At 47.9% G+C, this 23,721-nt stretch overlaps 1 protein-coding gene across 1 annotated transcript in view; it reads left to right on the forward strand.

Moving 5' to 3' along the window:
• Positions 1-23,027, forward strand: part of VAPA (VAMP associated protein A) — a 97,069-nt gene extending 74,042 nt beyond the window's left edge. Inside the window, exon 7 of the mRNA XM_047697403.1 lies at positions 22,670-23,027. Within this exon, the coding sequence (XP_047553359.1) occupies positions 22,670-22,729 (60 nt within the window). The 3' untranslated portion in view covers positions 22,730-23,027. The remainder of the gene's footprint in view (positions 1-22,669) is intronic.
• The last annotated feature ends 694 nt before the right edge of the window (positions 23,028-23,721 follow it).

Genomic DNA, 23,721 nt, shown 5'->3' on the forward strand with positions numbered 1-23,721 from the left:
CTTTATGTAATAGGTTATACATTATAACATGGGTATATACAAATGTATAAAATATATTTATTGTAATATATAATTTATATATTATATGTAATATAGGATTATTACATTATTTACATTTGTATGACTACATGCAATGTAAATTTATATTTTATAAACTATTTCATAATTTATAATGCATTTTTATTTATTGATTTTGTTTATAAAATTATATGTATATTGATATATCACATATAAATAGTAATGATATTTAAATCTATATTTATTTATAGAAATTATAAAATACACTTATAATGATCCCAAAACTCATGGCTTATCTCTGGTTCCTTTTTCTTACGAAACCTGTACTTGGGCAGAGCACACGGATGAGCACTTGTCTGCAGGCAGATAAGAAAAAAGAACTCCTTCCGTGTGGTGTGCTCCGGTTTTGGGGGTCTGTGCATTTCCCTCATGTCATCTCAGCTGTGGCCAGGGACACAGGAGCAGAGCTGCCTCCTGTCACCATCACTCCCGCTTGGTTAAGAGCTGCCTGAGGCCCAACCAGGACCCCTTGCCCCTTGGGGGCCCAGAAGGATTTCAGTAGATCTTCTTCATCACCTCAGGCTCTAACTACAGACTCATGGCCCCATTTCTTTGACAAGATTTATCTCCTGGGTTTGCTCTTAAGGAATTTGGAGCAACCCCCACCCCCAACCAGCACCGGGCTGCAGTGGGCAATGTGCCGAGGGCCAGACGTGCCTAGTGTGGCCGCAGGGACGAGCCAGCACACCCAGGAGCCTGATGCGGGCGCCCTCCACTGCACAGGGCTGACTCGTGGGTCTTGGACAAGTGTGGTTTGCATCAGAATGCCAACATGGCAGTGTTCCATCTAGAATCGTCCAGATGACTGCCACTGTCATTTTGTCGACTTAGTTAATGACATCAGGCTTACCTGTGTTGTGTTATTTCTGCCACTTTTTAGATACCATACAGCTTATTAAATGCAGGGAGGAATCCCCGCCCCCCCACCACTGGCCTTCACCGCCCCCCACTCCCCTCATTCAAGATCTTTGCAAACCAGGTGCCCGCTGTTTCTGAGTGTGTGGGGCACATAGTGCCACAGGAGTGCAGACAGACCCATGCTCAGGGGCCACTTGGCTCTGTCCCTGAGCAAACAAAACCCTGGAATGCAAACCCAGGGCTCTTGTCCAGCCCAGCACTGTTTTTCTGGAGGGTCAGCTTCACCCCTCCCGACGGCATGAGGAACTGACCTGCCACCTCGGGGACATGACAAGCCTGCTGGCTCCTTCCCTCACCACCTCTTGTCAGGTGTGACTTGGCCTCCTCCCGTGGCCATCCTGCTTTCCCCTCCTCATGCCCGGGCTTGGCCATGGAGGGGCCTCAGAACACCCAGGGGAGGTGAAACTGGGCCCTGTTCCCCAGGGACAGGGCTGCTTTGAAGTGTATGGTCTCAGAGCCCACTCAGCCATGATAAGTAACCACGTCCCCACAGCGCGTCCCCATCAATGTGGTTTTTTTCTGCATCAAAGTTGTTGAGAATCGTCCAGGCGAAAGCTCATCACAACTCTGAAGAAATTTCTTCTTAGGAACTTTCTCGTCCTCCTCACTGTCAGGAAGCGAGTGGAAGAAAAGCAGTCTGGAGCCTGCAGGCCCAGAGAGAAGGCTAAGGGTAGGGACCCAGCCTCCTCGGATCCCCATGCTCACGGCCTACAGAGTGCTTGTTCTGTCAACAACGCTGGCTTCCTGCCTGCCCCAGATTCTGGTGCTGTTTAATTTGATGAGACCCTGATTTGCCTGCTTTTGCCCTCACACCAGATATGTGTGGTAACCTAAAATGGCGTCATTTATGGGTTTCTTGCTATTGAATCTCAGGGCAAGAGTCAGGGTCTGACGCGCCGGAAACGCAGGACAGATTTCTAAACCCTGTGCTCTGAGAACGCGAACACCACAGAATGTCTTTTCCTCTTTGAAGGTTCAAAATATCAATCAAAATGCTGTAGCCAATGATCCTTGGTAGGCTGGTCAAGGAAACACAACCCAACTCACCACCGTCCCCAGGCAGTTTGCAAACAAATTGCAGTCAGGGTTGGAGGCAGGGAGGGCGAAAAGGGGAAATGATCCCTGGCAGTCAGTCCGGGGCCTTCCCACGTCTGCGCACTCATTGTGAGGTTTCTCTGTATTTCTTCAACGTGGCTTTTAAATGGGAGTTTGCGATTTTGTGACACGCTGAATTAATTTACAGGCCTTTTGAAGCCAGAAGAATTGTGGGGAGAGGTTGAGCCTTGGCCTCTTCTCTGAGAAGAACTGAGGCACAGCTGACCTGGGACTCTTCCCAGGGCGGTGGGGTGGGGGGTGCCTGCAGACCTTCGACTTGGGGAGCAGCTTTGATTTCACGTTTCCTGTGCTGTCTTTTCACATCTTTCCCCCATTTTGGTTTGGAAAGTCACTTGTCTACAACTTCCCCTTGATTTCAGTAATCTCTTCCCAAGTGTCTAGGGCACTCCTGTTACCTCAGCTTTTCTGTCAGAAAAACTCACACTGAAGTGCTGGAGGACCCCTGAGCTGTCGGCACGGGGCGGAAGACAGTGTTGGGGTTTGGAAAGGTGGCGAGGCAGGCCCTCCCTCAGTCACGGGGACCCTGACACAGAGTTCCTGACGTGAGTGAACGAGGTGTTTGGTCACTTCCTTCATTCCCCATATGTTACCCTCTGAGTGGGGAAGGGAGGGTGGTTCCTCCATGTCACAATCCCCTGTTTCTTTGGCCAACTTTTTTCTTATGACGGCAAAAGGAAAGAATACTACTTATTTAGCATTTAGAAAGTGTCACGCACTATTCTAATCACTTCAGGGAAATATGAACTCATTTAATCTGTACAACAAGCCCATGTGGTAGGTATTGTTTTTTTTTAATCCTGATTTGACAAATGAGGAAACTGAGGCACAGGGTGGCTTGTAGCTTGGCTTAATGATAGCATGAGATTGCTGGTGGTTACACATCTCTCTGTAATGACCTTCTGAGTCAGGTTCCTGTCAAATCCTCCACGTCCGTCTTCCCTGAGCTGACACGGTTGTCATAGCCTGTCCAAGCATGCTGGGTTACTTACATTTCAGGACTCAATTTCCCTTCAAGGTCACCTCTTTCCTTCAGAATGGAATCCGTTGCAGGGTAGTGCACGGAGGGGGCTGCCCCGCAAGGTGACTTGACCCGTGCAAACAGGTCATTCATTCTGAAGTGTTCGCTCAGCTCCAGGGACAGTGAGGCAGGAGGTCACCATAGGGTAAGCCTCATTTCGGGTCTGCTAAATCTACAGACCTCGAATTCTTCAAAGTTCCTCAAAGCTTAGGAAATAAAAAGTCAGTCAGCCCATTGTCCTTCAGCTTCTTCAAATTCTGGAACAACCATCAAGCTGATCTACATGGAGAAATATGTAACCAAAGCCCAAATAAGCATATTTTAAAAAAAGGTTTTGAGTTTCTCACTGAAGGACAATCTTGGAGATGCTCAGGGGATAGCCGAACAGACAGCTGAAGTGAATATGGGGCAGTTTGATGGGAAGCCATGCCAGGGGGCTGCCCTGCCTCATGGAGTCATTACTGCTTGCCTGGTGGCTCTGAGTAGGCCTGGTTCTCCATAGGACCTTCATATGTATGTGTGACTAGAGAGTAAATGATGGGATGAATGAGGTGTGCCAAGTCTATAAGGCAGCATAACCAGTGTCTGGCCCTCAGAGCCCTGCAGGCCAGAAGCCATGAGGCCTATCATCCACTTGGCCGGGGGCTATAGGAATTATCCCCTTTCAATTATGTTAAGATCTCTAAACTCTTCCCAAATTTCTGACCCTCCTGCCTCCCTTCTCACTCTCAGAGAAAACAGAAACTGCAGGAGAGAACTTTCTTCTACCAAATCTATAACCTTCCTTCTTCCACAGCTGTTCTCCTCATGGTTGCTGCTGTGGCGAAGGTGGGGCGACTCCCCTACCCTCTCATCTCCACAGGGACTTCTCTTTATGATTGGTTATTCCTCCCCACCTGTGTCTTCCAGCTCCTTCTATGGGCTCCTTCCCACCAGCTTGCTCAGGTCTCCTTGATAAGTTCAACAAAACTACCTCCTGACCTACATTCTTACCCCTCCCTCAGCAACTGCTGGCTCCTTCTCTTTATGGCCAAACTTCTTGAGAGTTCCCCTGCTCTCCCGACCTCTCATTCATTCCCAGATTCTGTTCCCACTGGCATTGCTCTCAGCAAGGCCACCAGTGATCATCTCGTGGCTCCAGAACCGATGAAATGGCTGGTCATCTCCTCCTTGCCTGAAACATTTCCTCAGCTTTTATGACACAGGGAACCCTCTTCTGGTTTTCCTTCTCATCAGTCTCCTTGGCAGCTCTCTTCCTCAGCTCTCCCCTTTATGTTGAGCTTTTGGAGGGTTATGTCCTGTTTCCTCCTCTCTTCCCATCCAGCATGCTCCGAGGATTGATTGTTTGACCTCCCCTGGTCTGAAGTGTGACCGGTGTCCTCTGGCAACTCCAATCTCAAGTCCAGTGTTATTGCCTGTGCTGAGCTCCAGGTGTGCACGATCTTACGCAGGGCTCATTTCCACGCGGGTGTTTATGGATATTCAAACTCAGCATGTCCAAAATGGAGCCCTTTATCCTTCAACCACAACCCATGCCTCTTTGACTGCTTCAGGTCTCAAGCGAGGGGACCGCTGTCCACCAAATGGCCCAAGCCAGAGCCTTGGGAATCACCCTTGACTTCTACATCTTCCTAGACTCCCCACCATCCAATCAATGACCACACTACGAATTCTATGTCCCAAATGCTTCTTGAGTTTGTGCCTGTCTCCCCTCACCCATGGTGGCCCCCACATCCGGGCTACCTTCAGCTCTTACACAGGTCACGGTGTCTGCCTTCTGGGTGGCTCTCTTTCAAGTATTGCTATTTCTCCATCTGTTCTCCAAGCTGCAGCTAGAGTGCTCTTTTAAAAATGTGTGTCATCAAATCAGCCCTCTGATGAAAACTTCCAGTAGATTCCATGCATTTAGGAAGAAGTCCAAACTTCTTAATGTATGTGGATTGTCTTGTCTTGGCCCCGACTCCCTCTACTCCCATCTCCTGCCCCGGCTTATCTGTGGCAGAATTTTACCTTCTTCAAGGAATAAAATGTGGGGCCGGCTAAATCCCCCTCTGTCTGTGGCGATTGGACCAACCGCACGCAGAGCGATCCCCTCCCTGTGCATTCCCAGGGTCTTTGCGGGTCCCAGGGGCAGGCCGGGAATGTCGCCTTCCCCTTGGAAGCCTGTGGCGAGTCTTTGTGGTCGCAAGACCTCTGGCGTCTCGCCCTGAGGCTTACCAGTTTTATTGTCCTCTTCAACTTCTTAACTAGGAAAGTGGGAGGGGACGAGGATTGTGGATGCTTCGGTCTTTAAAAGCCCCCAACCCAACAAAATTCATATGGACATTGTAATTATTACTATGCTGAATTAATGAACTCTATCCTCTCCTTTTTTGGCTGGAAGAACATAACAATCCCAATGAAAGGAAACAGATGTCTTTGCTTTGAGCATTTCCAAAGGAAACTGCAGTAAAATATGAAACATTGCCGTCTAAAAGCCTGGTGTGTAACAGAGATGTGCTGATACTGTTTGCATTCGCCAGCTGTGTGTAAGGGGAGTTGGTGCCTCTGGCCTCCCTCCCCTCCCCTCAGAGTAATAACAACGACAAACTCATGGAAACGTTCAGGGAAAAAAACCTCAAACTGTGCTTCGAAGTGCGCTCGGCTTTGCTTTTAACCAAAGGCCACGTAAAAGAAGTGAGTCCAAAGGAGGACTTGTGGGCTGGTAATTAAAAGTGATTTATGAGCCCAGGAGGAGGAACAAGGCTCATCAGGAAGAACGATCTTTGGTGATCAATTTATAAGCCCAGTTAGCAGACGAGAACTCTGGTTCACCCTGACGGTGAACGAGATCCAGGACGCGTTCCAGCGAGCGCTGCTTCTCCAGCTCACGTCAGTCAGAGCATCTGCGATGACCTTCCTGTCTGACTTTCTGTGTTTGGGGTGGGGTGGGGTGGGGGGTGGCTTGGATGTCCCATCCAGTGGCTTGGATGTCCTAGGCTGTCCTCTGTCAGTGCTTTTGGGGAAGGGGAGACTTTTTCCTTCTCCCACACCAGTCGGGGGTCTGCGGATGTCCTTTTACCTATCTTACAAGCTTGCTTTCCTACAAAATGTCAGAGCTTGCATACTTATGTCCATTTTTTTCAAAGAGGTGCTAGACTCCTGTTGGTGACTAGCTTTTCCCTCTTCTTTTCTCTTCCTTCTTTGTCTCCCGCTTTGTTCCTCTTCCTCTCTTCCTGCCAGTGCAATTTAGAGGCCAGAAACTGGGGAGAAAATGAAGGGGAATCCTGCTCTTGACCCCGCAGGTGGTGAGCCTGGGGATGGTGCCTGCTCTTGGTGGGCGAGTCTGTGGACAAATGGGTCTGTGCGGGACATCGCTGATTTGCGGGCTCTCCACAAGCCTCACGAGACCCAGAGGCCAGTGGGCTGGAATGGTGCATGCCTCAGCCCCTGTTGGTGCGCCATGGAGCCGGAACGAGAGGGTGGCCCCATTGCCATTGTCACCCGAGCAAATTGCTTTGATAGATGCCTTCATTCTTTCAAGCTGCCTGGACCCCAAGGGGCTTGAATTAATAATTGACTAAAATTAATAGGCCGGGAATTGTCTAAACGAAATGCGATCTGGTCTTCATTTCAGCTGATGGTTCTTGTTCCCCTGCTGGATTTTTTGTTGTTGGTTCTGAGGAAACATTAAAAGGCTGTGGATGGGTGTGCCCTCAGTGATTTGTGGTTTAGCTGTCTACTTCTAAATGAAAATACTCGGCGAACAAAAGGCCCAGTTCCTAGGTCCAGAAAACGATTTGCAGAAGTCTAGGGTGACGGGATTTAGCGGGAACGGGGAATAAAACAGGCTAAAGGTTGGTTGAGCATAAAGTTAATATTCAGTATGGGTGTGTTGTGCCTGCCAAGAACACAAGCCGTACCATGTTCATAAAAGTGTAGATTTAGAAGAAGAGGTGCGATCGTCTGGTTCTGGCCTAGTCAGACCACCCGTGGCAGACGTCTGGGTTTTGTAAGGGACGCCTCTCCTTGAAGGGGGCGTATCAGATGGGGGCTCGCTGAAAGGAGGAGAACCAGATCCACGCGGGCACCCCAAACCAGGCTGCACAAGAAATGCGGGAGGCGAAAGTGGGGGGATGAATCTGTAAAGAGAGTTGAAGGGCCAGGGGACTGTTTGGGAACCGTTCCCAGGCGGTCAGGCAGGGACACCAAGGGATGCTGCCTCCGTGTGTAGGGCCCCACCAGCAGAACCTTCGAGGGGACTGAGTTTTGGGTAGCGGTGAGGACCCTGTCATGGGAAACTGCATAATCACCCCATTGGTGAGCATGAGGAAGAAGTCTGTCTAACCACGAGATTTTTATGATTTTCAAATGGACAAATTTGTATTTTTAAAGTTGAAGTGAAATTTGATAAGTGGCAGTTTAAGGACATCTCCAAAGGTGGTTTTTCTTAAGGCTACAAGAAAAAGAAGGGAGAGGGGAATGGCCATTTGCTTTTCCCCATCCTGTTTAGAACTTAGGGAGGCAGAGTTGCACAGTGCGGGGAAAATGGAAGATAGAATCAGATAACCGTTCTTCACGCTGAGCCAGCACTTGCCCTAAGGTCAAAGGCACAGCCGCCCCTTCTAGGAGGGATAGCCGGATCTCACTTTACTGTGTTCCGCACCGTGGCTCTCAGCAGCTGTTGGAATGCCTACGAGAGACCTGGGCCTGCTTCTGACATCTGAAAGCAACACATCATGCTTGCTTCTTAGCTGCCTTTCTTGATTACTAGTGATCCCATCTGGACAGTCAGAGACTTCCAGAAAGGTCCTGCCGACTTCAGCTGGCTTGGCCTAGCTGACATCCCATGGACCACATCCCTCTGAAGACTCTCATTGTGGAGTCACTCTCGGGGCTGACACTTTGAGCTGGAACTCTCCAGGCTGGCCCTGGGTTTGGCCAGCCAGTGAGCGGGACCGCAGAAATGGGGTCAGGGTCCCAGAACTGGCTCCTCTCACGGTCCTGCGCCAGGAGAATGAAACTGCAGGGTGGTGGGTCTCGAGCGTGTGTGTGTGTGTGTGTGTGTGTGTGTGTGTGTTGGGGTGGATTGGACACGGCAGGGAGAGGAAACATGGAAGAGATAAATGGTGAAGAAGAACCTGGGAAGCATTGAACTAGATTTATTCTGACAGTGTGTGGGCCTAGAGCCGTAACGTTATAAATCACTTTCCTACAGAGGAATTCACTTCCTGAGCTTTGCACAACTTCATAAGCCTGGCATGTGTGTGAGAACAGAACCTAGCAATCTGAGAAGGGAAAATGACGGTTTGCACAAATGTGGTTGGAAACCACAACTGATGATTTTGTCAGCACGAGGGGCTCCCGGGACCTGGGCCCAGCATGGCAGCGAGCTGAGACTGCTTCGGCGCTCACTTCCAGTATTTCCAGGATGGAATCTTAAAGAGCAGAATTAAAGAAATGTTTTGTGGTGGCCACATGGCCTTGAACTCTGGGTTAAAGAGGAAATTAAAGGGGATTTGGGATCTGAGGATGAGCCCAGGATTGGAGGCTCCAAAGAAGCTCTTTGTTTAGGTGATCCTTTTCCAGAAATGGGGTGTCTGCCTGACCTGTGCAGACCCAGGTTCTCTCTCTGATCTCGTCTGCAAGAATAGGTACGGCTCCAGTATGTTAGTGCACAGAAATGGTGACTGATTTAATGAATGAAAAATTCAAATCCTGGTACAGCTGGGATTGCTCTGATCATCTGGGTCCACATGAAATGTCCCTTCCTGCGTGAAGTCTTTCCCAGTTCTGTTTTGTGTTTTTCTTAGGACGTTCACCTGATACTTAGCTATTTTGCGTTATACGTAGTTTTCTGTTAAGTACAGCATTTGTGACTTCTTGTCCTGGGGAGGGCCTGGGTCCATGTTAAATTGACTTGAGTTCCTACCTAAGTGACCATTCATTAGGAAGTAACATTTCCTCGTCCAGGAGGAAGAGGTTCTGAAACTTGCCCGTGTGCTGTTCTAAGATGTATCATTGTACCAGACTCATTAGCTGGAAATTGTAACACTAGGGAGATTGAAACCAGGTTCAGCTACATAATGAGAATGGATTCACTAAACCCAGTGAGGATGGCAGGTCTGTGGGCCACGGAGTGTCCACTTTGTACTGCTTAACACTCAGCTCTGGAGCACAGACTTGCTCTGAAGGGTACCATTGCGCAGACGGCCAGGTGCATCTGGGGGATTTCCACCTCCCCCACAGCATCACAGCCGTGGGTACAGAGGAGGGCCGGCCAGTTCCTCCATTCTGGTCCTGTGTGCATGCTGACTGTCCTTCAGGAGGTCTGCACAGCTTTGCTGCCCGAGGACACCCTGTGTACAGGACTCTTTCCCCAAGGGCACGTGGGAAATGGACTGAAAACATCCCAGAGAGTAGAGGGTCTGGTTCAAGGGCAAGCTTGCACATTGGCAGCTTCCGGTTGTTGAGAATCAAGTTCTTTATATTTATCATCTCTTGGCCTTTTAAACTACGCAAGGTAAGTATTAATTTCCACAGACTACACTTAACGCACAAGACAACTGTGTGACTTAGAAGGCAAGGATCTCGCTTGAGACATACAGCTTTCCTATGACATTAGTATAGCCAACTGCCTAGCATAAGCTGAGGCATTGTAGGGGGTTATTGATTGTGTGTTGATTTCAATTCAATTTCAGGTCTCTTTCCATTCTCCAATCTTTCAGCTTGGTGTTTCCTGGGCAGATGGAAATACATTGTGTTCCCTTGTGGGTCAAAGGTAAATCTAATGCTGATGATGTAAAAAATGATAATTAGCAGGCCACTGATGACAATATTCCTCATAATACAAAGGAAAAAGCAAAGATTGGAGAGGGTCGGGCCTCCAGATCTCACACTTCGAGACCTCCATTTTTGCATACAGAAACTTTGCTGTTCCATGTCCTCATTATCTGCTGAAAAACTGCAAAACTGGGGCGCCTGGGTGGCTCAGTGGGTTAAGCCGCTACCTTCGGCTCAGGTCATGATCTCAGGGTCCTGGGATCGAGTCCCACATCGGGCTCTCTGCTCAGCAGGGAGCCTGCTTCCCTCCCTCTCTCTCTGCCTGCCTCTCTGTCTACTTGTGATCTCTCTCTGTCAAATAAATAAAATCTTAAAAACAAAAACAAAAACAAAAAAACCTGCAAAACTTCCATGTTATAAAGCACCATCATGAGGTCACCTGTGTCCCCCAGAGCTGCGATGTGCTGGTGCTTCTTGAAGATCCTGGCTAGCTGTCTCCTGCCATAGGGAGCCCTGGCAGGCCTGGGGGCGGGATGATGGTCAGGGCGGGGAGATGAGCGGGTTTCACAGATTTATCTAGTATCAACCCACGAGGTAACTTACTTGGATGCCCTGTGTCTCACTTTCATTTGGAAATGGATAAGGAGGATGCTCTTTGAACTTTCTATGTCCACAGGTCGGTTGAAGGTTTAACCGTGAGTATCAGCGTTTGTAAGGGACCTGCTAGTTGATAAGAGAACTTTCACCTTCATGATTTCTTGTAATCCTTTTGTCACCAGGAAGACCAACTAGGTCTTATTATTCTTGTCCTCTTGTAGGTGGGGTAGCTAAAACACTGGGAGACCAAGTGAGTTGCCCATCATACTAGAGTAAATAAGTGACCCACTAGACCCCCAATGTTTAGATTCTAATTCCTGGACATTTTCCCTATGCCACATTATTGCCCAAGAAATTCTAGACTAAATCTGTCCATAACTCTTTTCAAGTTGAGGATGGCCCATTTGGCATTTTTCATCATTTTTGCCTAAGTAATCACTCTGCGTATGGGTTCTCCAGTTCCTGCTCCTTATACTATCTGTCCCTTCTTTCTCATTCACATTTCTCTGTTACATGGTGCTCTCACTGAAAAGGAATTCTGGTAATTGTAATTTTTCTATAGTTTGTTACACCTGTAGTCTCTAAGGCATGCTAGATAGTTGCGTGTTTTTGTATAAGTATCAAGGGACGTGGCTCCATCTTGATGTATACAAAGAACATCTTTTGTCCATACAGTTCTCATGACCATCCTCTCATCCACTTATCCATCCTTCCACTCATCCATCCATCCACCCACCCACCCATCCATCCTTCCACCCAACCATCCATCCATCCTTCCACCCAACCATCCATCCATCCATCCAACCAACCATCCATTCATCCATCCATCCATCCATCCATCCATCTGTCCAGTATTGATTGCACACCTATTATGGGTTGGACACTCCCAAAGTCCTCCATATTACAATATAGAACAAAAACTACACAAGACCTTCCATCATGGATCTTAAAGTTCATTGGAGGATATAGAGAAATAAATAGGCAAGTACAATTTTGTGTGAGAAGTGCTCTGCTAGAGGGAGTATTGGGAGTTATTCAAGCTTGCATAAATGAACCTTTTCCTTCTCGGTCTTTAAATTCTTGCTTAGATTTTTACTTTCCCTGAAGGCCACTCTGCTAAAATTATTTCTTTTGACATTTGGCATTATTCTTTTGACATTTGTCATATTCTGCCTTATATAGTTATCCTTTTATGTACATTCTTCCTCCCTCCCTTCCTGCCTCCCTCTCTCTCTGTCTCTCCCTCTCTCTCTCTCTCTCTCTCTCTCTCACATACACACACACACACACACACACACACACACAAACACACAGCTATTTTCAGGGAAGATTTTGTGAGACGTGGAACGGAGGGCTCTCACTTCTGTCAGATCCTGTACTAGTACTCAGAGCCTAAGGAGACAGTTCCTGGATGAGGAGAGCTGTGTGCTCACATGGGCACAGTAAGCAGTGCCAAGGTGGGTTGCCCTCTCCTAATCCTCGGGGTCATGGGCACAGCATGAGGGTCTGAGGGGAAAGGAGGGATGGGAGGTGTGGCTGAACATCTGGCTTGGGAGCATGGGACGTTTCCTTTGGAGGGTCCCAGGGGTACTCAGCAATGGGGGTGCTGGAGATCCTGCCAGCAGACTTAGGCTGGGGTGGGGTGGGGGTCTGCTTTGCACACACTTCCTCAGCTGGATCCTAGGGCTCCTATTGGCAGAGGCCACCTCTGAGATGTCCCATCCTTTGTAGACTTCATAGTATTGTACATACATGCCAAGCTCTCAGAAACAAAGAATCCGTGATTTCTCTCTCTGGCTTGTGGAAGTGTCCGCAGGGATCTGGGTTGGAAGTGTGCCATTTGTCACTTATTAACTGTGGCTTCCAACCAGTGACCCCACTTGAAGTCTTGCCTTATGTTTTTGGCAGCCACACCCTGGTACTAGACTTGGCTCTGAGCTGAACTCGTTTCCTGCCCCCAACCCCCTGCTGCCATCTTGAGGTGTCTCATTCCTTCTGTCGTCAGGGGCCCGCTCAGAGGGGCAACCCCCTTTCAAACCCTTCTGTTGCCTCAGCTTTCTCTTTGGAACATCAGGAGAACTTTGTCTTATCTTCTCTGTGGGTGCTTTTCACTTTTCCACCTTTGATGAAGGCTGTCTCTGCACGGGGCTGACTTTCCTGTGGTCAGCAGGGACTGTGAGGGAGGAAGTGGGCATCATTGCTGAGGACGCTAAATCGAGGAATACGATGCCTTTGTAGCAACCTTCTCCTCTGCAGGGACAGTGTAACACAGGGGGCTCATTTATCTAACCATTTCTGTCCACGTCAAGGCAGCCTGTCACTCAAGATAGAAAATTCCTCTTGGTGCCACACAATAGAAACCACTGGGACAAGGGTTTACCTTCTGAAATGCTATTTTGAAGTCCTTCAGCCTCTTGGCAACGCCAGGCCCACCTCCGACTTTCACCGTAGAGCCCTTTCTTTTAAGAGAACAAGCCTAGCACTCTGGGCATGTAGATCCTGGCTGCAAAGAGCCACAGAGGAAAACCGAGAAAACAGCAAGCTCAAGTATCAGCATAAAAACCGCTGAGCATTTTAAAAAAGCATCTCAATGGACGTAATTACAGCTCCCGCATCATTCTGGCTGTTGCTGGTGCTTTGGGCTGTAAACCTCACTCTGACATCATTCTGATCTCCCCTTGTTCATTTAGTCGGTCTCTGAGGGCAGGGAGCATTGATCTCAATGATTCCACGCACCACACATCCAGCTCACAAGGCCTGCCGGCCTGCCCGCTGGGAGTGGGCACCCAGCCACCTTGCCTGGCCAGGTGCTCAGGTTTGAGGGGAGAACATCATGCATATTGGGTGGGGGGAGCGGATCGTGCCTGCTGTTCTCATCCCAAGGGGAGAGTCCTTGGCACGATTGGCCCCAAATTCCACTCGGTCAGTGTGATGGAAACTTCTCAGCATCCCGGACCTGTGCCACCTGGTGTGTACGCACGGAGAGTTTGACCCCACAGCGTCAAAATGCCAATATCTGTATAGACCTTTGTGGTGAATAAGATGCTTTCACACCCATGGTTTATTTGATTCCCAGAATAATCTGTGAGACGGCCGGGGCAATTACCAAATGCAGGATAATTAGAATTTTTTGGTGGTAAGCTACAGAAACCAGGTTGGCTAACTTCGGCAAAAATTATTATTTATCGGGAGGATATAGGGAAGAGTCTGTGACTCTTTTTTTTTTTTTAAGATTTTATTTATTTTTTTGACAGAGAGAGAGAGAGAGATCACAAGCAGGGGCAGTGACAGAGGGAGAGGGAAAAGCAGACTCTCTGCTGAGCAGGAAGCCTGATGTGGGGCTTGATCCCAGAACCCTGGGATCATGATCCAAGGCAAAGGCTGTGAAGTGTGTAAACCTGGCGATTCACAGACCTGTACCCCTGGGGATAAAAATATATGTTTATAAAAAAAAAAAAAAAAGACACACCTTTATAGGTGAAAAAAAAAAAAGAGTCAAGGATCTGGAGACAGAGTGTCATGGGCCCAGGTATGGTCAGCACCCTGTGTAGGGAGAACCTTTCCTGACAAAGTCTGGTCAAGACTCAATAGGGCTGGGTGTACTGGAACTGGAAGCTAAGGAAGGTAATCCCCAAAGTGAATTTAAGATGCTCTCACCAAAGAAGGGTTATGGAGGCTGGTGGGTCAAAACCAACAGTGTATACCACTGTCCCCATTTCACAGATGAAGAAACAGAAGTGCCAAGAATTTCAGTGATGTATCCAGAGAGCCACACAAGGGAAACCAGGTTGCCATTTAAGCCATCCACCTCAAGTTGGATGAGCTTCTGGTACCCAGAGCCTAATTCTGTTAGTCGATGCTATCAGATTAAGTTCAATTCAATTTAACCTACTTCTGATTTTATTATGGAGACGATATGAAAGCAGGAAAGACTGCTTTGAGGAGAATCACCCATCATTCCATCAGTGTAATTGTTGCCCATTTCCTCCCCAGTTCGTGCTCAGTGTGTTTTCTTTGTCACACGGCTTCAGTCCCAGCATCCATACGCCGTCCCCACTCACTGGTGAGGTTCCTTGGGCTGGTAAATTCCGTTGACTTTGTTATTTCTGGTGCAAATAGCAAACCACTGTGGTGTGTGCATCCAGGGCTCCCTTATAAGTTATACCAATGGAGATTTAGAAGGACAAAGGTAGCCTTTTGCTCAAGATCTAGAATTCATCTTGATACTGTGTAACAGAAACCATCGGGATGAGCACTTAAATTCTGAAAGTATGTTTTGAAGTCAATATCGTGCTTTTGCTGAGGCGAGTGAACAGGCTTCTGAGCTCTGGGTGCCTTATAGCATAGCTCTGTTAGTGGGCTTTTCCTTGGACGGAGCAGCCGATGTGAAAACAACACAGCTCAACACTGAGGGCCTTCCAGACCTCTCTTTAATTATAAGATCCCAGAGCAGGCAGAGCAGATGGCTACTGGAGACACAGCCTGAGGGTCACGTGATAAATCCATCAAGAGCCTGGAGAACTAAGTCCACTTTTCCCGATTCTGGTGGTTCTGGATTGGGTCAGAATCAATTCGCTCCAGGTGCGTGGGGCTGCTTTCCAGATGACCGCACAGCGAGTGTGGGTCCCTCAATGAGCAGGTCCCTCTCCTGTACGGTGACTGGGACGGCAGGAGTGACCTACAACCAACAGATGGAGGTCTGAGGGGTTGGAGGGTGTGTGGAGGGCTCAGTGCTATGACCCCTGATGACTAGAATCTGGGGGACACTGGGGAGGTCTGTGTTTAAGCTGCCAGCCGTGTTTCTGTTTTCTAGATGGAAGTTAGGATAGTCTTTGCAGTTATCTCTTTGTTTGGGGGGGCAAAGACTTCAAAGCTCCCCTTGGTTGTGTGCTCAAGTTCATCAGGGAGCACCTCACAGCCATATGGAGGAAAAGAACATTATCCTGGTGTTCTATATGGTTCTTGCCTATGACCAAGCTGAGCAAGCCATGCCAGATCTGGGCAAGAATCAGGTGACGTTTAGTGACCTACCCCCAGATACCTTTGGTTCCCATGCACCCTGGGTAAAAGGTGCCTGTCCCCATGGGTTGGCCAAGTGTGAAGACAACAGTCATGGAATCACACAGTACTCTGCCAGCTAATATCTCAACGGCCTGGGCTCTAGGGAGAAGTCCTGGCTGAGTCCTTTCTTTCTTTTCCCATGTCGCAGGAGCCCAGCTAGTGGGAGTGGTTCTCTTGGCTCCTGGCTTGGGGCTTCAGGGGAATTGCCTGGGCCACTGCCCATAGGATGGTGAGTGGTTATTCTGATTTGTTGATAATCAGATATTTCTGGAGCCTTATTAAGGGAGGAAAATATGCATTTATGGCCCAGTTCTTACAAAAAGAAGTTTTTGAACTTAATCTGATAGCATCAACTAACAGAATTATGCTCTGCAAATTGTTACTCTGACTACAAAGCTGGTTTGGGACAGGGTATATCTTTTCCCTCTTGCTGATCTTTGGAGAGGTAGAGCCCCCGGATTCTGGAGAGGGGCACCCATGATGTGTTGTTGGAAGCGCTTCTGAATGGTGTGGTGGGTGGATAAACCACATGGTGCATCTTTCTCTTTGGGACGCTAACAGAGCAGGTGGGAAGCTCGCAGCAATTAGTTGAGGATCCATCCAGTGAAAACTGCGCTGCCCCTCCCAGGCAAGCCAAGGTGTGTGGAGGGCTTGGGTCCATGGACCTGTGTGCAGTTGTGTCTGGCATGCACTTCTAAGATTTGTCTTTTCTGTTTTGTAAATTTCTGTTTTGTAAATTTCACCTCTTACCCCAATCCCTCAATTCATTTTTATAGAAGTTACAGCCTGGCCTCAGTGTTGGGGAAACTGAGACAGGGTCCATGCTGGGGGCAGAGGTGTGGGAAGAGCCACATGGCTTGGGGAGGGCATTGTGTTATGGAAGAGGTGTTAGTGACAGGACAGCTGGTGACAGTTCAGCTGGCCGACGATAGCAAATCTGGACTCCTTGAGCTGTATGCATGTTCTCTGGGATTGCTGGAAGCAGGAAGGTGGGATGGAACTTGGAACTTGCACCATTGTTCTTTGGCTTTAATTAAGGGATGTCTGAGTAGCATAGAGCCAAAAGGACACATGTCCTGCAGACTGCCATCCTCTGCTCCCCTTAATTCTGTGGCCACTGGACTCTACATGGTCCCCTGAACCATTTCACTCTCTGAGGATCCTGCAGGGCTATGGCATCACCTCTTGATCCTCTACTGTGTCCCTGGGGTCCCAGACCTCACTCTTCCTCTGTGGTGACAGGTCATGGTGACACCAGCTGTGTGTGGAGGGGAAGGCAACCAACCATGCACCACTCTCACATCTCTGGGGCAAAACTCTAGGCCATGTCCCCCACTTCCCAGACAACCTGAACCTGGGCTAGGGCGACCACAGCACCAGAGAGAAGAACCTTTTGCCAGGATTGTGCTCAGAGAGGCTGGGTCCCCCGAGCTGCTTATGCTGTAGGATGCCCCAAAGCCAAAGATGTCGACAAATAAATTCATTAAAAGATAGTTGGTTTTCACATGCACCCGAATGTTTATAGCAGCAATGTCCACAATAACCAAACTATGGAAAGAACCTAGATGTCCATCAACAGATGAATGGATAAAGAAGATATGGTATATATATACAATGGAATACTATGCAGCCATCAAAAGAAATGAAATCTTGCCATTTGTGATGACGTGGATGGAACTAGAGGGTATTATGCTTAGTGAATTAAGTCAGTCGGAGAAAGACAACTATCATATGATCTCCCTGATATGAGGAAGTGGAGATGCAACTTGGGGGGTTTGGGGGATAGGAAAAGAATAAATGAAACAAGATGGGATCGGGAAGGAGACAAACCATAAGAGACTCTTAATCTCACAAAACAAACTGAGGGGGGCCGGGGGGAGGAGGTTAGGGAGAAGGGGGTGGGGTTATGGACATTGGGGAAGGTATGTGCTATGGTGAATGCTGTGAAGTGTGTAAACCTGGCGATTTACAGACCTGTACCCCTGGGGCTAATAATACATTATATGTATATTAAAAAATTAAAAAAAATATAGTTGGTTTCTACTGTAAGATGTGGAGTCATGTGTTCCCACTGTGTTGAGCGATATTTTGGATGTTTATCTTTGTAAACTCCACAAATAATTATTATTTCCACAAATAATTTTAAGTCCATTTATAAAGCTCTTACAGTGCAAAGGAAAAAGCAGTTGCAAGAGTTAGAGTGGACGGAGAACAGAGGCTGAAATCAAGGAGATGGAAGCCAGGACTGGGTGATGCCTCCCTTCCAAGGGAAGGGCACCCAAGCCACTGCCTGCAGGGGGCACAGCCCTCGGGGGGCGGGGGTCTGCCTCTCGGCTCTGTCGGTGAGACTGTTGAACACCTCTGTATACTTGCCTATGGGGTTTTTTCAGAAAAGGGAGAAACGCTTCTGCCTCTGTACTCACACCCGGAGCTGCCTCCACTCCTTCTCTGTGCCCTGCTGTCTCTGGTCTTTTTTTATTCCATCGCACCTGTTCCCAGTCGAGATCCACCATGCTATGGTTTCAACCAAGGGCTCGTGATCTAAGACTCTTGCTTTGCCGTCTTTGAGGAGCTCTCGGTTCCCAATTCCAAACCCTCTGCCAGATGCTCCCAGTTCTAGACCCTGCAAACATCTCACAGGGATCATGTCCCAAGCGGGATGGGGCTGTGTTTCTGCAGCTCTATTCTCTAAGCTGGGGAATGACAGCTTCTGTCGGGATTGCCCCACATCCCTTCTTTTCCGATCTGGGGAGTTACTATTGATCTTTCAAGTCCTTCTCAAAGGTCACCATCCCTCTGCCGCCCTCTCCTCTGTGTCCCCGTGTGTTCCTTGATCCCTCCTGATGTCATTGCGCCATGGGCCACCGTGATCCTTTCTTTATGTCTTATTCAAGAGCTTGTTTTCATTACATATGTACAAATACCAGGGTCCAGAGCAGAGTTTAGGACCTAGGAGATCCTCCCTAACCGCTTTTTGGTGGATGCAGGAGTGGGCAAGGTGAACTCTGATTGGCTAGGAAATCGTCGGTCACTGTTACTGAAACGGGAAGGATGCGAGGGCTCTGCTCAGGGAAGCAGAGCCATGCCGTGACTTGTCACGTCGGTGGGACAAGAATGTTTGCAGGTGAGAGAAACAGGGAAGTCCTTCAGAGATGATAGTAGCAGAGGCAGAGAATGGTATGGGTTTTGGTTTCTCATCTCTGGGAAGAGCTACAGAAAACTGATACTGAGCTCCAAAACTTAGCCGTCAAAATCACTCGGCCTTATTGTGGTAAAAGTTTGCCTGTGGCTGATTTAATGCCTGGCTGTCTTCACCTCTGAAACATCCCAGAAGCTCTTGGAGCTGGTTGTGTTCTGGGAGATTACTCAAAGCGAGATCTGTCTAAGCCTGGGAAACACTAAGGCTCGATTAAGTGAAGCATTGATAGATAGGTTACAAATGGAAAGGAAAAACAGAACGTTCGATGCAACATGAAATATTTCTGTTTCTCAAAAACTTACCCCACATTATGCAAAATGAGCTACGGAAACGTTTGCTGCACTCACGCTGGGAGGGATTGTGGTCGATGGTGAAAAAAGTTCCCTAAAAAAAAAAAAAGAAAAAAACTATTGGAAGCCTGATTCATCTTTAAAATACTAAAGATGGGGGGGACCTGGGTGGCTCAGTGGGTTAAAGCCTCTGCCTTCGGCTCAGGTCATGATCCCAGGGTCCTGGGATCGAGCCCCGCATTGGGCTCTCTGCTCGGCGGGGAGCCTGCTTCCTCCTCTCTCTCTGCCTGCCTCTCTGCCTACTTGTGATCTCTGTCTGTCAAATAAATAAATAAAATCTTTAAAAAAAAATACTAAAGATGACTTCAAATATTCAAGGAGTCTTAAAATATTTACGATGTATTTTAGACTTTTTGATGGGCAAAGTCCCAAAGAGAAGCAAATAAAGCCATTAAGACTTCCCCAGTGTGGACACAAGTGGAAAAGGGCGATATTATCCAGGTGATAGAATCACGAAAAGCTTGGACTGAGCTAATGCTCAATCTGGCAGCCAGAAGGGAATTTCAGGAGGGATAGTAAAATGTTTAAATGTACCGAGTAGAACAGGATTTTATGGGCTGTATCATGATAAATACGCGGAAGAAGGCTAAATGAGGGGTGCTATGTTGCGTCTGGGTGACCTCACTAAATCTCGTGACAATGGCAGAGCGCTGTGTTGGGTGGACTGCCAGTTCCATGGCTCCGCGGCTTTGGCAAGAGTGGATGTAATCACTCGCCTGTCTGTATTACCCCAGAGGGGGACACATGTGCTGAAATGTATTTTTAGGAGGTAAAAAACTCATCATTGGTCGTTTTTATAAGCACAGACTCTCATTTTAAATCTGAATCCCTCTTGAAGGCGAGGAGCATGAGAATTAAGTGGGGACTCACATTTCCAGAGCATCGGCCCTATTAAATTCGTCCCCATTTGATGCATGTAACTTTACGAGCTCATGTTACCGTCTGAGTGAGAATTTTCAGGAATTCTGTCAGGGAGACCTCGTGCTGGACAGAAGAAAGAGGCGTGCCAGAAAAGGACAGAAGGGCGACAGGTCTGTGGTGGGGGACAGACCCAGCCCCCAGGGGATGGATGATGAAGCAGCCAGCGGGGTGGGGAGGGGGTGTCCAGAGGGTGAGAAAGGGCTGTTGTGCTCCAGGTGGGGATAATCTCAAGGGACAAGGTCAGAACTTGCCTGTTTACTGGAGCCTGGCTCCAGGCACCCTCCCCTCCACCCCCAGACCATACCTGTGTCTTTCACTGCCTTCTGAGCTCTACTGGGTAGGAGCAGCTTCCTTTCTCTCTGTTACATTCAGGATTTCACCTCAAGCATGGGGCTGGGGCTCCCAAGGAGGTGGAAATCGAGAAGATGAGTTCAGAGGGTCCCCTGGGACCAGGCATCCATTGTATCTGTTGCCTTCAGGGGCCAATTTCTCTTTAAGCTCAAGGTTTTTCCTTCTTCTGATTGGTAGTTACAAGCTTATCTCTTGACATGAACAAAAATAACAGCCCCCTCCAGAACTGGAGTGTATACAGAGGGACTTCAGGCAGACAGTGCCAGGAAGGGAAAGGGAAAGTCACCCCCATTGACGGAGTGCCTCTGGGTGCCCGGGCTGTTTGTCCAAGGGACAGTGTGCTCAGGGAAGAAAGCAAGTACACTTCCACGCACAGACACATCACATTCTGAAAGGATCTTGCCAGGGAGCACTTTTGACCTCCCTGTTGTATAGATGAAAAAACAAAGTCTAAGGGAAGTTGAACAACATGCCTGCGATCACACAGCTGAGGGGCTGAGCTGGTTTTCGATTCAGACCTGTCTGGTTTTCATGTCTGCACGTTATCTGCTTCCCCAGGACCAGAAGGGGCATTTTTAGGACTTGGGGAATAATCCCAAATCTCTAATTCATACTGAAATTTCTTGATGAAATTTAAGAGAAGAGAAACTGGGCACAAGCCCTGAAAATTACCTTGGTTCAGCTGCCTTCGGGACAGTCAGTCCATGGAAACAAATAGAAGGATATATTATAAACCACAGACCTGCCCATCCTGGGCTGTGGAGTAATGGATGATCAGCCCAGGCTCATCAGCTCAGCTGGGGCTTGACCTTGTGGTTGTGGGACACGTGTGCGTAGGGCAGTCTGCCAGATAGGGGACTTGTAGGGCTTTCTAGATAACTCAGCATCCCTATAGACCAGTGGGTGTTGGTTTTGCCATATGCTAAATATTTAGTTCTGTTGCTTTCATTGATAGGACAGGGCTTGCCATTTTGTATCTTGGCTATTGCAATGATATCTGGAATGATCAGCAGAATGCATTAATTAATTCAACAAATATTTGCTGAGTGCCTACCGTGTGCCAAACACTGGGCTCCATTTGGAGGGGAGCAGTGCGTGCTCTGGAACAGCAACTGTCCAATAGAACTTTCTATGATGATAGAAACGTTCTTACCTGCCTTGTCTAATATGGTAGTTACTAGCCTCATAGGCCTGGTATGACCGAGGAACTGAGTTTTTAGTGAATTTTAATTAAATTAAGTTTAAATAGCCACTTGTGTCCAGAGGTTGCCATATTGGACGGTACGTGTCTAGATTGGTCTTGGGTTGTATTTTGGAAAAATTACAAAAAAGGAAAACATTCCATAAACTGGAAACATACGTTTGTAAAACCTTGAGTAAAATTGTACATTATGCACTAATACTGTTTATAATAAATGTCGGGAGTAGGTTTGCTGTGTATTGATTTATTCAAAGACATTTCGGTGGTGCTATCTATGTACTAGGCACTACGCTAGGTACTGGGGGAGGGGAAAATGGTGTGGAATATGGAAGCCCTCATCCATGCTCTGAAGAAGCTCCCAGCTTTGTAGATAAGTGCCTCTACCCACACACAAGCATTTACACACCCACACACATAAACACCAGGGAACCGACTGCCGGGTGCCCCTCGACAAGTACGCCGCACAGTCCCAGGTGGCCGACACTTCCATTCATCAGAGCCAGACAGCAGGGTCCGGAGGAAAATGGACATTTCTTTTTGAGAACAAAGAAACCATTCCTGGAAGTCCCCCCAGCCTCCTTCCTGTCATATTTTCTGGGCCTTAATTTCAGCACATGTCCACCCTGGCAAGAGGAATGGATTACCACGACCGGCTTGGACTAGATTTATTCCTGTGGGTTCCTTCTGTTATGGGTGGGTCCCTGAACAAAATCCGGGTTCTGTTGGCAAGGACCCGGGATGGTTGGAAGGGAGGTTGAATAGGCAATCGCTGTCTGAAAAGTTCCCATCCTCTCAATCAGAACGGGCTTCTCCAGTCCCCACACTGCATTCCTTCCTTTGTTGAAGCAATCAAAGTGTGGAGTGTGATAATGTGTTTGCTCAAGGGCCTGATTTCCTGCAAAGGATTGGGTGCCAACAACGCATATTTCTCTGTTAATCATGAGCTCACTGTTGGACAGGCTTTATTCATCATATCTTTGAAAACGCGACACCCAGCCCGGTTCCAGCCGTACAAAGAGCTCAGTAAGTATTTGTGGGACTGGATATGCATTTATCCAAGTACCATTCCCATCTTCTTTCTTGATTTATTCTTTCAGAGACTACACCTGCTGGTCTGGCTTGCAGCTGGAATCGGAAAGGAAGATTCATTTCCGTGAATGGAGAAGTGTCAGAGTGAGCAGGCACGTGGCCGCTGAAGCCTGCAAACAGCCTCATGAGAGTAACTGTGGGATGACACGACTGTTAGAGGCTTTAGACAATCAACCAGCCCACCAAACGTAAGGAAGTTACACGGCGTCTTTCGCGCAGAAACTTCCAAGTGGATAGAGGAATCGAAGCCTTCAAGAATCAGAAGCTTGCATCAGGACTGGATGCAGGGATCAAAGCTGATGTGACTGGCACTTGGAACAGGTCCCTGTTAATTTACATGCACCATAAAAGCAATCTTATCTAGAATCCTCCATTTATAGTCCTTGTGATTTTCTCTCTTTATTTGCACCTCTTCTCTTCTGCCTGGCTTCCTAACTCCTGGGTATCTGAGTCCGGGACATCTGTAGCTTCTCAGCTGGGATGTTTATGGGGTGTCAGATGCCTACATATCGAGAACTCTTCCTGTCTCGGGGAATTAGATGTGAAGAGACAGAAAACAGGGCACGAGACCACGTACACCTTAGCTCTGAGTTAGGTCATCTGAAAGCTATGTTCCTGGACCTCGTTATCTTAGCTTCCCACAGAAAAGCATCCGACGAATTAAGATTGAATATCGTATCTTCAACTTTTATAGAGGGCAGCTGACACAGAAGTGTTCTTGTGAAGAGCGAACCTGGGTATTCTGCAAAAGCACAGTGGAGGACTTTATCGTGTTACCCAAAGTCCTTTTTATAAGAATCTCGAAGGCTTTTGTTTCTCTCAGTGAACATAAGATTGACAGGGACAAGTATATTCCATACAATGACAGGGGACTCAGGACTGAGTCTGGCCCCCGATGACAGCCTCTGTCACACCCTGGTGACTGGTGGCATCGTTTACTTGTTCCTTTCAACCAACTTCGATTCTGGTTTTATTATTTACTTTTCTGTTGTATACTGTGGGTCATTTTCTAAGTTGCCTCAAATGTTTATAGATATGTATGCACGAATTTTTTTCCTAT

This window comes from Lutra lutra, chromosome 12, assembly GCF_902655055.1.
Source record: "Lutra lutra chromosome 12, mLutLut1.2, whole genome shotgun sequence".
Classification (NCBI taxonomy): Eukaryota; Metazoa; Chordata; class Mammalia; order Carnivora; family Mustelidae; genus Lutra; species Lutra lutra.